Source organism: Lygodium microphyllum, chromosome 2 (genome assembly GCF_053477565.2).
Source record: "Lygodium microphyllum isolate KBCC chromosome 2, Lygodium_microphyllum_v1.1.10, whole genome shotgun sequence".
In the NCBI taxonomy this organism is placed as follows: domain Eukaryota; kingdom Viridiplantae; phylum Streptophyta; class Polypodiopsida; order Schizaeales; family Lygodiaceae; genus Lygodium; species Lygodium microphyllum.
In genome coordinates this window covers 137,574,081-137,586,285 of record NC_141136.1, presented here as the reverse complement: position 1 = coordinate 137,586,285, position 12,205 = coordinate 137,574,081, and the positions used below count along the sequence as shown (strand labels likewise).

Below are 12,205 nucleotides of genomic sequence, written 5' to 3'. Positions count from 1 at the left end.
CCCAAGCATTGGAGGAGGGCACCATGATCAAGCCAAGAAGAAAAAGAGCATCTCATCATCCTAAAGATCATTTTTCTTTGCAATATTGTCCCACTATCTCAATCAAAATTTTGATGGTTGGCATCTTCACCAATGTATTCATATGTGAGGTTTAAGCCATTTCAAGTCATGTTAAATTTAATTTAGTGTGTATATGATAGCTCATGGGTATGGCTTTTTTCCCTTTAAGGGAAACATTATGACCCATCCCTCTCAACCATTGATAACAACAATCAAAATGGAACCCTTGATATATTCTCTTGTAAAACTAATCTTGGAAATGTTTAGTTAATAGATGTTGTGGAAATTAAGTATTTTGTCTATGCAACCATCCAACCCTCGTCATGCATATGTGACTCATATATAATATGTGACCCCTTCTATAGACCTTTAAACCCCTTTGTGGTGTTTCTTTCTTTATTTTAATTACCTTCATACATACCCAATATAATGAGTTTTAACATAGGCTTTATGATTGGGAATAGATCAACATCATGGTTTTTTAAAGAGAAATGAAACGTTGTCTATGATTAGAGAAGTAATACATTTGGATTTGACTTTGTCATTGTCACATGTCAATATGGTTCGAGAGTGACAAACCATTCAAGATTTGGTCATTTTAGACTCCATTAATATGACATAAATATAATAGGTGTACTTCTTAATGCTCTATCATTTTTCATCATTATACCCAAAATTATTTCCAACCCCTTGGTGGTGAGGTACATTCTCTTTATTTATTCCAATTGACTTCATATGTGCCAATTATATTCTATGTTATATGGAGTTTGAACGTAGATCTAAGAATTGAAAATGCATCAACATCATAAAACACTCCATAATGCTACGATAAATAATAGTTTCTTAGTTTCTTGCTAGTATGATAACTAATTCAATAAATAGTGGGTTCTACTTAGTTGTTTGGTTTCTATTAGATCTAATTCTATTTTTTCTTCTATTATCCTATCATATGATGAATACAAACTCTTGATATGACCATTGTGAGATGCATAAACATACAAATACCAATCTTGGTCCCATATTGGCCCCTTCCTTACATTAGGAAAACATAGTTGACCCCCACTCAAAGTTTAATGTTTTACATATTGCTTATATGCCTTGGGATTATGTTCAAGACTTCATCAATGGGGAAGAAAAAAGAGTAGATACACCCACAAATTTTTGCGAGCATTGGATGAGCTCAAGAGTAATGGGATCCTTGCAGAAACCAATTGAGTCAATTTATTTGCAAATGACAACATAAGTTCTTCCTAAGTACTTTTATGCTATCTACTAAAGCAAAAATCCATTGTGGATTTTATGTAAACAATGTCAGTGTGCATATGGTCCAAAAGATGCATGTAGAAAAGTATCTCAATCCCTTATGATACGTAAAAGATGATGTGCATCAGGTATGAATGGAAGCTCAAAATGATGAGCAAATGGGGCCACAATAGTATCTTGGCTATGGTTGCAACATTTGGTGCAACGGAATACAATGTACCATTGGGAATTGCATTAGTTCAAAGTCATTATATGAGATTTGTTTGTTTTTATTGCTCTAATATGTGACTGTATTGTATTTTCTCTTATACATGGAACTTGTATTTGACACTTTCATGAATGGTGTGCCAATTGCATGGGTTATCACTTCTTGCAATGATACCCCATCAATTGATGCATGGCTTAGGGCGCTATGTGATCACAATAAGTCTTGGGAGCCAAATGCTTTCATGATCAATGATGCCCTTGCTAAAATAAATGCAATCCAGTAAGTTATTTTCCTTTGTATATCATGTTGAGTATGCTTTGCAATATGAACTTAAATAGTTTTTTTTACCACATGTAGGGAGGTGTTTGGCATGCCAATATACCTATGTATATGGCATGTTTGTAGGAGTTGGTTGAAGAATTCAATTAAAATAGTACATGATTCAAGCACTTAGGTACCTATGTTTTGCCACCTTGGATACATCATGAATAGACACAAAATAGAGAAGAGGAAGGCTTGGAACTCCTCTGCAAGTTCTATGATGTGTATCCCTAGGAGATAGAATTCTTAAAGTATTTTAAAGACCAATGGAGACATTACATAGGTATATTCTAAAGTCTTTTTTTTTAACTCTTTTAAGATATAGAATTCTTAAAAGTATTTGAAATACCAATTTAGGGTCATTACATAAGTATATCATAAAGTATATCACGCATTATTGAAAGGTCATTTTCTATCAAGTCATCAAACTATCCATGGTAGAAGGGTTGATTGGTTAATTTAAAATTTGGTATGTGGTTGTCACTCCTTTTTTTTTGTATCAAGTCATGCTCAAGGATGCCAGATTCAAAACAAACTTTATTTTTTTGGATATTATACAAAACTCTATAAAAAGGGCTACAAGCATGTCAAACGAGAATGTACAATTTTCTTGTGGATCACAATGTGATGCGCATGTTCATAGTTGCACAAATGAATCTCATTAATATCATGTTGGCAATGCAAAATATAAGTGGGCTTGTTGTGATTGTGATTGGCACAATGTGGAAATATGTGTAAGCATCAAATCAAAGTTATGGAAATGAATGGGTTACAAATTCATGTTGTCATTAAGAAATCGATATACCTTTACAATGTACAAAGGAATAGCCACCCATGAATGTGAGTTTTAAGGCATTTCTCTTTTAAATATATGTAGATACTAACCAAGTTTTAAGAAACTCTCATATTTCAATGCTATTTGTTGTGCTTTTGTAGTATGAGAGCTACATTTGTGTGCAAATATTGCAAGGGAACTCCCACCCCCTTCACTGCTGCAAACTCAAAACATCAAAGGTCATGAAGACATTGTTCTTGTACAAGCCATAGATAGATAACATTATGTTCTATAAACATTGATTGGCATTGATAGCCACAGATAGATAACATTTGATGATTTTATGATAATTTCTTTGTAGAGGAAAATTTGCATTCTTTATGCTCTTCCATAGTGGAGTTGGGCAGCCAATCTTACTTAGGCATGCAAAAGTTTTGCTTGAGAAAGTGAAGAATGATATTGATTAATACAAGGCCTCTCTCTTTGATATTAGTAGCCATCTTTGTGTTCCATTGGAACTAGTAGAAGATGATTTCAACAATAGCATCCATAGAGCATGACCTTTCTTAGAGAGGGGGGAGAAGGCAAGCCATACAACATGCAGAAGAAGTAAGTGTGCAACCTTTCCTTGCCCTCAATGTAGCAAACGCCCTTCCATGCAAGTGGGTTTGGATGCACAAGCACTGGTACTAGTGGAGAGTCAAAGTGAGTAAAGTTCTGAAGATGATTTTGGAAATATAGAGATGTAGTGTGGCTTATAATTGGTCATAAGAGTGCATTATTTACGGCTTAACAAGCTAACATGGTTGCTGCCTAGTGGGATCAAATGCAAAAATGTTCCAACATCATCCCCAACTTTTAAGAAATAAAATATCATAGCTTTATTACTTTCTTTATGCACCCTTTTAACACATACACTATACAAACTATTCAATTTATTTGTAGAGTTTCATCTCTTGCTTTTGAATACTTGCTCAATTTTTAATTATGATATTAGATAGCCTTTTAGAAACATGATAGCTCTTTATGGATGTAGATCAATGTGTACTACATGGTCTCCAACACCTATCCTTTTATTATAGAAAACTCATAAAGGAGACACTAAATTGGGATTTCAAAGATGTTGTACCTCTATAACAAAGGAATGAATTTTATCATTGACTTGTTTGGGTAGTCAACATTACCTTCAAGGCATCAACTCATAATAGCATATACTAACAAGGACATTGAAGTGGTGATTCTCACATATTTCTGGCTCTTGCTCTCTTTAGGACACTACCATATCATAAGACTCTCACTGTCTATATTAATAACCGATTTCTCATCTTCCACACAAATTTACACATCTTATCGATGACAAGGTCAATCTTTGGAAGGAGATAAAAACCCTTGATTGTTACTCATTTGTGGTAGAATCAAAACTTGGGTAGCTATATACATTGAGCAAATTGCTTAGACGAAACAAAAGAATTGAGCAACTCATGGCAAAAGGAGCAAGATATTTACTTTCTTACATGAGGAGATCATGGAAAAAGGAGTAAGATATTTCATCCTTAGACAAAGCTAGGCTAGAATCATAGACTTGCACTCATCATTGATGAAGTGGTTGTGACTTTAAGAGCACTCCCTATGACCTCTATCATATCATTGCTCATCTATAATGGATTTTACAAATGTCCCATTGCATTCAAGAAGAACAGTCCTAAAAGACATAGCAAGTGAAGGAACAAAAAGGGACATATCAAACAATATTGTTAAACCAAAAACACCATCACATTGGGTGCTACAAGTCACATCAATATTGTTAAACCAAAAACACCATCACATTGGGTGCTACAAGTCACATCAATCAACCCAAAAAAAGATGTGATAAGTGGGCATATTAACAATTATAGTGTTGAACATGCATGCCACATTTAGCTATTATTGGCTATATATTAATGTTTATACATACAATATAATTATTAAAAGTAATATGCGTTTCACTATTAGCATGGTTGATGACTAATTTAATAGTCACTATTAACATTTCTAAGGCTAATTTAATTTTGTGGAAATTTAAGTATTTAGAGAGAGAGAGAGAGAGAGAGAGAGAGAGAGAGAGAGAGAGTGTGTGTGTGTGTGTGTGTGTGTGTGTGTCACTATTAACATTTCTAAGGCTAATTTAATTTTGTGGAAATTTAGGTATTTAGAGAGAGAGAGAGAGAGAGAGAGAGAGAGAGAGAGTGTGTGTGTGTGTGTGTGTGTGTGTGTGTGTATCACTATTAACAATTCCAAGGATAATTTAATTTGTGGAAATTTAAGTATTTAGAGAGAGAGAGAGAGAGACTCTGTGCATGCGTGTGTGCATGCGTGTGTGTGTGTGTGTGTGTGTGTGTGTGTGTGTGTGTGTGTGTGTGTGTGTGTGTGTGTGTGTGTGTGTGTGTGTGTGTGTGTGTGTGTGTGTGTGTGTGTGTGTGTGTGTGTGTGTGTGTGTGTGTGTGTGTGTGTGTGTGTGTGTGTGTGTGTGTGTGTGTGTGTGTGTGTGTGTGTGTGTGTGTGTGTGTGTGTGTGTGTGTGAAATTAAAAGTCGAGGGAAAGGAGGGAATTTTTACTTTTTTGAAAATTTATTATAGGGTAAGGGAGTCAATTGTGAAACGAGTGCCAAAAAGCAAACACCTTTGGTCCAATGATGTCACAAAAAGAGGAATATGTTGAGAATCTTGCTTAGGTGTCACTCATTGATTTACTTAAAAGTGCTACATTACTAGCCCTCAAGTGTACTCTTACCTCCCAAAATTGTATTTTTTTAATTACATTAAAAATTAAAAAATTAAAAAATCAATATTGAACTCATTCAATTCCTCTTGATATCCCCTACATGCTTATATATTCTTAATCTCAAAAAACTACAAAATGTGAAATTCCCCCAAAAATACATCTTTTTTCTTCGATATTCTATAATTGGCCTCCTTACCACACACACACAGAATGGCAATTCTGCGCAGTGCGTGTAAGAGTTGTGACTCATGTGGTAGTTCCTCCTACCCTTTCCATCATGGCAATGCCTTCCCCCCTTCCATCCAGCATGGGAGAAACAACAAAGCATAACGCAAGGTATTTATCTTGACCCACCACAGGTTGTTGAACGAGGAGCCAATGATGCTATGAATCAACAGGAGGAGTGTGTCATCCTCAAATGGATCCTGAATGGAGTAACTAGGAATAGATTTGTGTCTTAAACCTATCTAAGATGAGTTGCTCAACTACGTAGTAGAAGATGATAGCAAAATGTAGCTATAATTGGGTGATGCCATGATATCAAGCCAAAGCTAGCAATAGTGCAATTGCTTGGATAGCACACTCATGGAGATTTGATGGTGTGGTAGCTTGCATGTTTGATGTAGGAACAATAATTTTTTACTATATGGGCAGCATTTGGCTTCATTAAGATAGCCAAAAAATGGTGGTTTCGAGGTAGGTCAACAATGTACAACAATAAGTCAGATGTTCTTTGAAGCAATAGGGTTGGTCATTAGGTAATAGTGCCAACATTTCACCTCTAACAAGGTCAAGGATGGAGAAGACATGGTGGAAGCAAAGTGTTCAATAAAGACACGACTAAATTTTGGTAAAAGTGGGATGAGATGGGATGAAGAGTGGCTCACCCTCTAGCTTCCTTTAAATAGAATTGGGTTGCATGAAGAAATTCTAAGTTTTTCCTTTTTAGGGTTGCATGGGAGTCTGATAAAGTGAACAATGCTTGAGTATTCATTTTGACCTTAATTTCTTGTAGCTTAACACTTATTCAAATTTGTTGTGTCACATAATGACCTTGCTTGTGCCATGAAGGGTCCTCATAAGTTATACACCAAGAGAGGCAATTGCCTAGAGTAAATTCTTTTTTAATTCTCCAAAAACATTCAGTTAGAATAGTGCTCATGAAAAACTAGCCTTTAGTGTATTTTCTAAGACTAAAATTGAGAAATCCTAGGCAAAGTTTTGGGTAATCTTGAAGCTAAGGGATTCATTTTTGCATTTTTTAGTTATAAAAATGACCATATTCAAAGAAAAACTGACTGTACTTGAGCTTTGTCATTTTTTCACTAACTAGGTTTTTTTTTTCGCAATCCCTAGGCCAAAAAATGTATATGCTAGCTAGCAAATCATGACAACTTTCTTACATTTATGAAAAGTGACACACAAATTTCAACCTTACATGAGCTAAAGCAAAGTATTGACCTTCGTAAGAAAGAAGTACCATGACTAATGAATTGGTAGTCAATCTACAAATGAAATTCGCACTAAAGATCGTTATTTCCTTTCCTAACTAGCTACAACTAGAGCTCACTATGTTGTGTTCTAATTGAGTCACTAATTTAGTGTAAGGGACAAGCCATGATTATGGAAGACACATATTGACATTTGAATGTTATGGCAAAATACGTTCCTCAATCCAAGAATGAGCTCCTAATATGTTTGTCCAACAATGCATATATTTCAAACATGTGTGGCATCACATGGAGTAATGTTTTTGTGATTGCCTTGAGTGAGAAGCTAACTCGAAGATTATTGTGGGGTAATCAAGGGTCATCCATGCTAGAAAGAAAAAATGAAGGCATAATTTCAATATCATCTAGTCCAATTTTAAGATGAATAACGTAGTAGAATTAGTGGTTGTGGTTGTGGTTGTGGTTGTGGTAGTGGTAGTAGTTGTTGTTGTTGTAGTGGTGGTAGCAGCAGCAGCAGCAGCAGGTAGGTAGTTAGTAGTTTTTTTATTATCAAGGGATACCATATTTTGATGTGGTGGACCAAATACCTCCTAGAAGAAGCAATCGTAGAGGCAACACATCTACATATGTAATGCAGCTGCTGGTTTGATCAAGGGATACCATATTTTGATGTTGTGGACCAGATACCTTCTACAAGACGCAATCATAGAGCCAAAGCATCTACACATATAATGCTCCTCTATCACCACCTAGTGGCAGCAACAATAGTAGTAGTAGTAAGGCCTGAATTCAGAGAGGTAAAGAGAATGATACAATGTGTACACTTTCTTCAAAAAATGCACACATTGAATTAGCAAATTGGCTAGTATTGAGTGTCCAACACACTAAAGAATCACACATAAATCCAAAAACCTTAATGACAAACCTTAGAGGTTGCTAACAAAAGCAAAGGCCTTAAAAGGGAGGCTCAATATAATCAAACCACTGTGGACTCTTGTTGTTGCCAATCAACCACTGAGGAAAAGTTTGCTAGATTAGAGTGTGGCAGTGACCTACCTGTAGGCTAAAGGTAGGAATATAGTGTTTTATTTGTAGCGTCACTCGCCTTATGAATCCCCACTCCATAGTTTTCTGTTCTCTTTTCTATATTAGCATAATAATGTTTGACTAGTTGCACATGGGTATCGTGAATGGCACAATCAGAAAGTCTAGTAAATTTAACCTATTGACAACCTGTGGCAGCACCTTTAAAGCACATCTCTTCCCCTTCCTGGCTCACAGTTTTACTCTGATCTGGCTCTATAAGAAAGTTGACTGCTTTAGTTCAGCTTCTTAAGCTCATCGTGTGAGAATCAGAAGCCCTTAGAAGCCATTCACAGCACCATTGTGTGCAGTCTTTAACACATCAACACACACAATCAACGTGAAGGATGCTTGCTATTCATAGTCCCATTATATGAAATCTTTAAAACATTAAAGTGTACAATCAAGATGAACTCCTATAGGGATAAAGTTGATGCTTCTCTTTAAACAATTGCATTGTAAGCTCCAGCTTGGCATACAATAATCCAAAACCAGCAACCCTCTTTTTCCTCTCAGCTTGTTTGTGTGTCCTCTACGCATCTTCTGTGTTGCCTAGGGACCTAGGTCATTGACCTAGAGGCTTTAGCATAAAAGAATCACCTGCACTGTATTGACAGTATATCCAAAACCTTTTCCAGGTTGCTGAGGCAGTACAAGGAAAACTAACTACTTGGAAAACATGTAAAGGGAGCTGCCACCAAGCTATTTCAGCACAGCAAAATCCACTCTGATTGGAGAAAACAATCACAAACAAGGCATCTAGGGTAAGGGGGCCAATAAACTGCCAGAGCCAATAAGGCACACATCACCCCCCCACACTTTCCTATGACCTTTCTAGATAGCTCATTGGGTGAAAATTTCTTACCAAGCTTCCAATTGCTCTGTTTAACTGTGTTTTGTCATCCTCCTCCTCCCAGAGTGCAATTGGAAGTTTTTACAAAGCATCTCCTCTCAAACCACTGCGAAAAGTTTGAGCATTGTTGAGTACGGGGACTTGCATTCTCTTAAAAGAAAGTGAAAATGAGAACCCTCCTGGCTTTCCAACAGGCTCAAGTTTTGCTGTCACGCTATTGGCTCTCATAACCTACCAGAATCAGAAGAACTGAGGCAGCAATGTAGCAACTCCTAGTCTTCTCATTCTCTTTAATCTGCTGAGTCAACTCATGTCAGATACCCAGCCTGCTTGCCAACATCATTGCTTTGAGTTCCTTTCCCTCAACACAAGCTAGTGCTAAAGTCTCACCACCATACCTCTGGACAATCAACTGCAAATAGCTCCACTAGACCATCACAGGCTTGATCATTTCATTCTTGCCCCCGGTACTTGGCACCAGAACAGCAAGTTGCCTTTGCTAGCATTTCCAGACACCTGTATCCAAAGACAGGTCCTTCTTATGATTGCAACAAGACCAGAGGTGACCAGCCATTACCATACAGTCTAGAAAACCACCATAGAGAGTCAGATGCACACATTTTACAATGCCTCTTGTGCACGGAGCAAAGCTCTGCATCCAGAGGAAACCCCTCACCCATATCAACGTGGCTTCGCATATGTAGAGCCAGTTGTGCTTTTCTCAATCCTAACATACTAAGCATAATAAGACAGCCCAACATTTTAAGGCTGCATCCACAAAAAATGGATGGCATTTGGCTTGAAATTTGACACCATTACCAATTTCTGCCACTTGCAATTTAATCATACTAGTTTTAGCAGTAGAACAGAGGACATGTCAAAATAAAGAACATACGAAAGAGGTATAAAGAGGAATGAACAAATGAAGCTGTATCCACAACTCCAAAAGCCAACCAAAAATAAATAAAAAACATATCCACGCATACAGCGGCAACAGAGAAACTTATCATATACATTCTGTATGTTAGACAATTCTGTAAAGTTTGGACCAATATACTTGGCACTTATACGTGATTATCCAGTACATGACATAATGACAAGTGATGGGAATCCAATGCCTTCTGTTGGAGCTTCCAAACCCTAATGACTCAGACAGTAACAATAAAAGTCACAAGGACAGGAGATGTGCCAACTGATTGAACACAGTGTCCTCTGAGCTGACCTGTGCCTTCACTCTTACCAAAGACTAAGTGGACTCCCTTGAGTTTGGAGAAAGTCAGAACTGCAGAACTGAAAGCATGCCATGAAATCATCATACGACTCAAGGCACAACACAGGTGGCAGGGAGGAACCAAGTTGGTAGCTGCGTCCCTCTCTAGTGCAGGATCTCAACAAGTGAACACCTCAGCTCTCCTTGAATGCATCCAATCTTGAAGTTTTAATTGAGTGGACTTTCACCATTGAATGATTTTCTCAGATATAGGAACTTCTTAACTTCAGCCTCATCAGATGGATGATCAACTGTGGGCTTTTCTTCTGTTTTGCACTCTGAACATGAAATCTGTGCATCTCTCTTAATACTCTCCAGTGCCTTCATCAAAAGATTGTTCTCCAGTTGCATAGAATGCAACCTATCCTTGAAATAGAACTGTTGTTCTTTCAAGTCACTTTCATGAGATCTGAAAAATGATAATGAATGACTACCCTGTATTATGAAGGGCGTACCAACTCCTTCAAAACTGACTTTGTCTAGTCCTAGAAGAGGTAAGAGGGGGATTCTGAAAGGAGAAACTGAGATAGTTATGGGTGACCGCATGCACCATCTAACCTTCAATCGTGCTTGGTTAGGAAGAGAAAGGCTACTATGAACCCGCAAGTGACCCCCTCCAAGCAGACTGTTAATATCCCAGCCTTTAGACACATTGGACACAGTTCCTGGCACAAGCTGCAAATTCCCCTGATGACCTGCTTGCTGGGAAGCAATGCTAGAACTTCTACTGCTACTCATCCGATCTTTCACATGCTCCCAATCTTCACCGATTGCCGACTGTCTATCCTCTTTAAAAATTATCCGCCTGTCGATTCCAGCATTGATAGGCTCACTTTCTTCAGAGAAAATTCGCCTTTGGTTACCAATATTAGAAAGTTCACTTCCTTCAGTGAAGGATCGCCTTCTGTCATGTACATCAGCCCACACATTCTGGTTCTCACTATATGGTGGCATGTCCCTTTTCTCAGCCATGGGTGATCTGGCAAAGAAATTTGTGAAAGCCAACTCTGACCTGCTTTCCTCATTCTCTAATTCCAAATCAGAAGCATTGTGCGAGGGAGACCGGAAATACCGCTGGAAGCTGAAGTCCCCGAGCCGCGGCTTGATGCAGAGGCGGAATGCAGGTTGAGTGGGGTTGGAAAGGTTGAAATCTGCAGCCATGTAGAGGGCGGCCGAATTGCCCCGGCGGGGACCGAGGCACGCTCTCAGGGTGAGGGAGAGGGGCCGACGGGGGTTGTTTGGCCGGTACGAGACCTCGAAACAATGGCCAGCCTCCTGCAGGGAGGTGCCAAGGCGCAGAGCGAGCTCGTGCGTGTGGCCAACGCAGAGGCCTGTGTATATGGGAAACCCTAGCAGGCTGACAGGAACCTTGGCTTTGAGGAGAGGGTTCTGAGGCTGTCCTCCTTCAGCAGATCCTCTGAACTTCACAGAGGCCTTCATCTTCATCATTACCATGCAAAGGCAATGAATGAATGGTCAATCCCAAACAGCTGCTGTTATGATAGCAGCAGACACGATCATCCGATGAGCAATTTTGTCCTGTTCCATGATTCATTGGCTGGATACGGAGCAAAGACAAATTGGGCGATCGTCATCGCCATCGAAAGAGAACCACATGGATCTCCTGAATCCTGCCTCTCTGTCCCTATCTCTATGTAAGGCATGTCTGTCCTGCAGGGGGGTCAAAACCTTATCATAGTTCAGACCAGGAATAGATTGTGAAAATTGTGGCTACACTAAATCCTCCGTTTAAGAGGCCCCTATTATTCACCTAGCCATGGTGAAATTTGTGATATTGACTATGCATCCACCACAAACCATCTTTGGTTCTCCCTCTAAGACAAGTCCCCGTATTTAGCTAAAGTCATTAAGGCTAAAAAAGATTAAGATTTACTTTACAAGCACTCAATCAAAACAATTAGAGTCCTAGTCCTAAAAACTAATAGAGATTAGCCTTTGGCTATTTGTAAGATAAATTGTGAATTAAAAATAATATTATTGTTAGAAAATCTAGGCATTCTATGCCTATATTCCCTCTAAGCTTCTGCAAAGCATCCAGAAACAATCCACGTGGCTCTATCCAAAACAATTAGCAGGCTTCCCAAGCAATTTGTACCTAATTTCAATTGTCATTTGCTCTCTAAAGAAGAATCACGATACA

At 38.3% G+C, this 12,205-nt stretch overlaps 1 protein-coding gene across 1 annotated transcript; it reads right to left on the bottom strand.

The window, feature by feature from the left end:
* Positions 1 to 9,676: 9,676 nt before the first annotated feature.
* LOC148040375 (uncharacterized) lies at positions 9,677 to 11,776 on the bottom strand. The gene is made up of 2 exons (XM_087698984.1): positions 11,117 to 11,776; positions 9,677 to 11,023 (listed from the first exon to the last, which is right to left on the bottom strand). The coding sequence occupies exons 1-2, from the start codon at positions 11,497 to 11,499 to the stop codon at positions 10,213 to 10,215; spliced, it is 1,194 nt and encodes a 397-aa protein (XP_087555110.1). The 5' UTR covers positions 11,500 to 11,776; the 3' UTR covers positions 9,677 to 10,212.
* Positions 11,777 to 12,205: the final 429 nt, after the last annotated feature.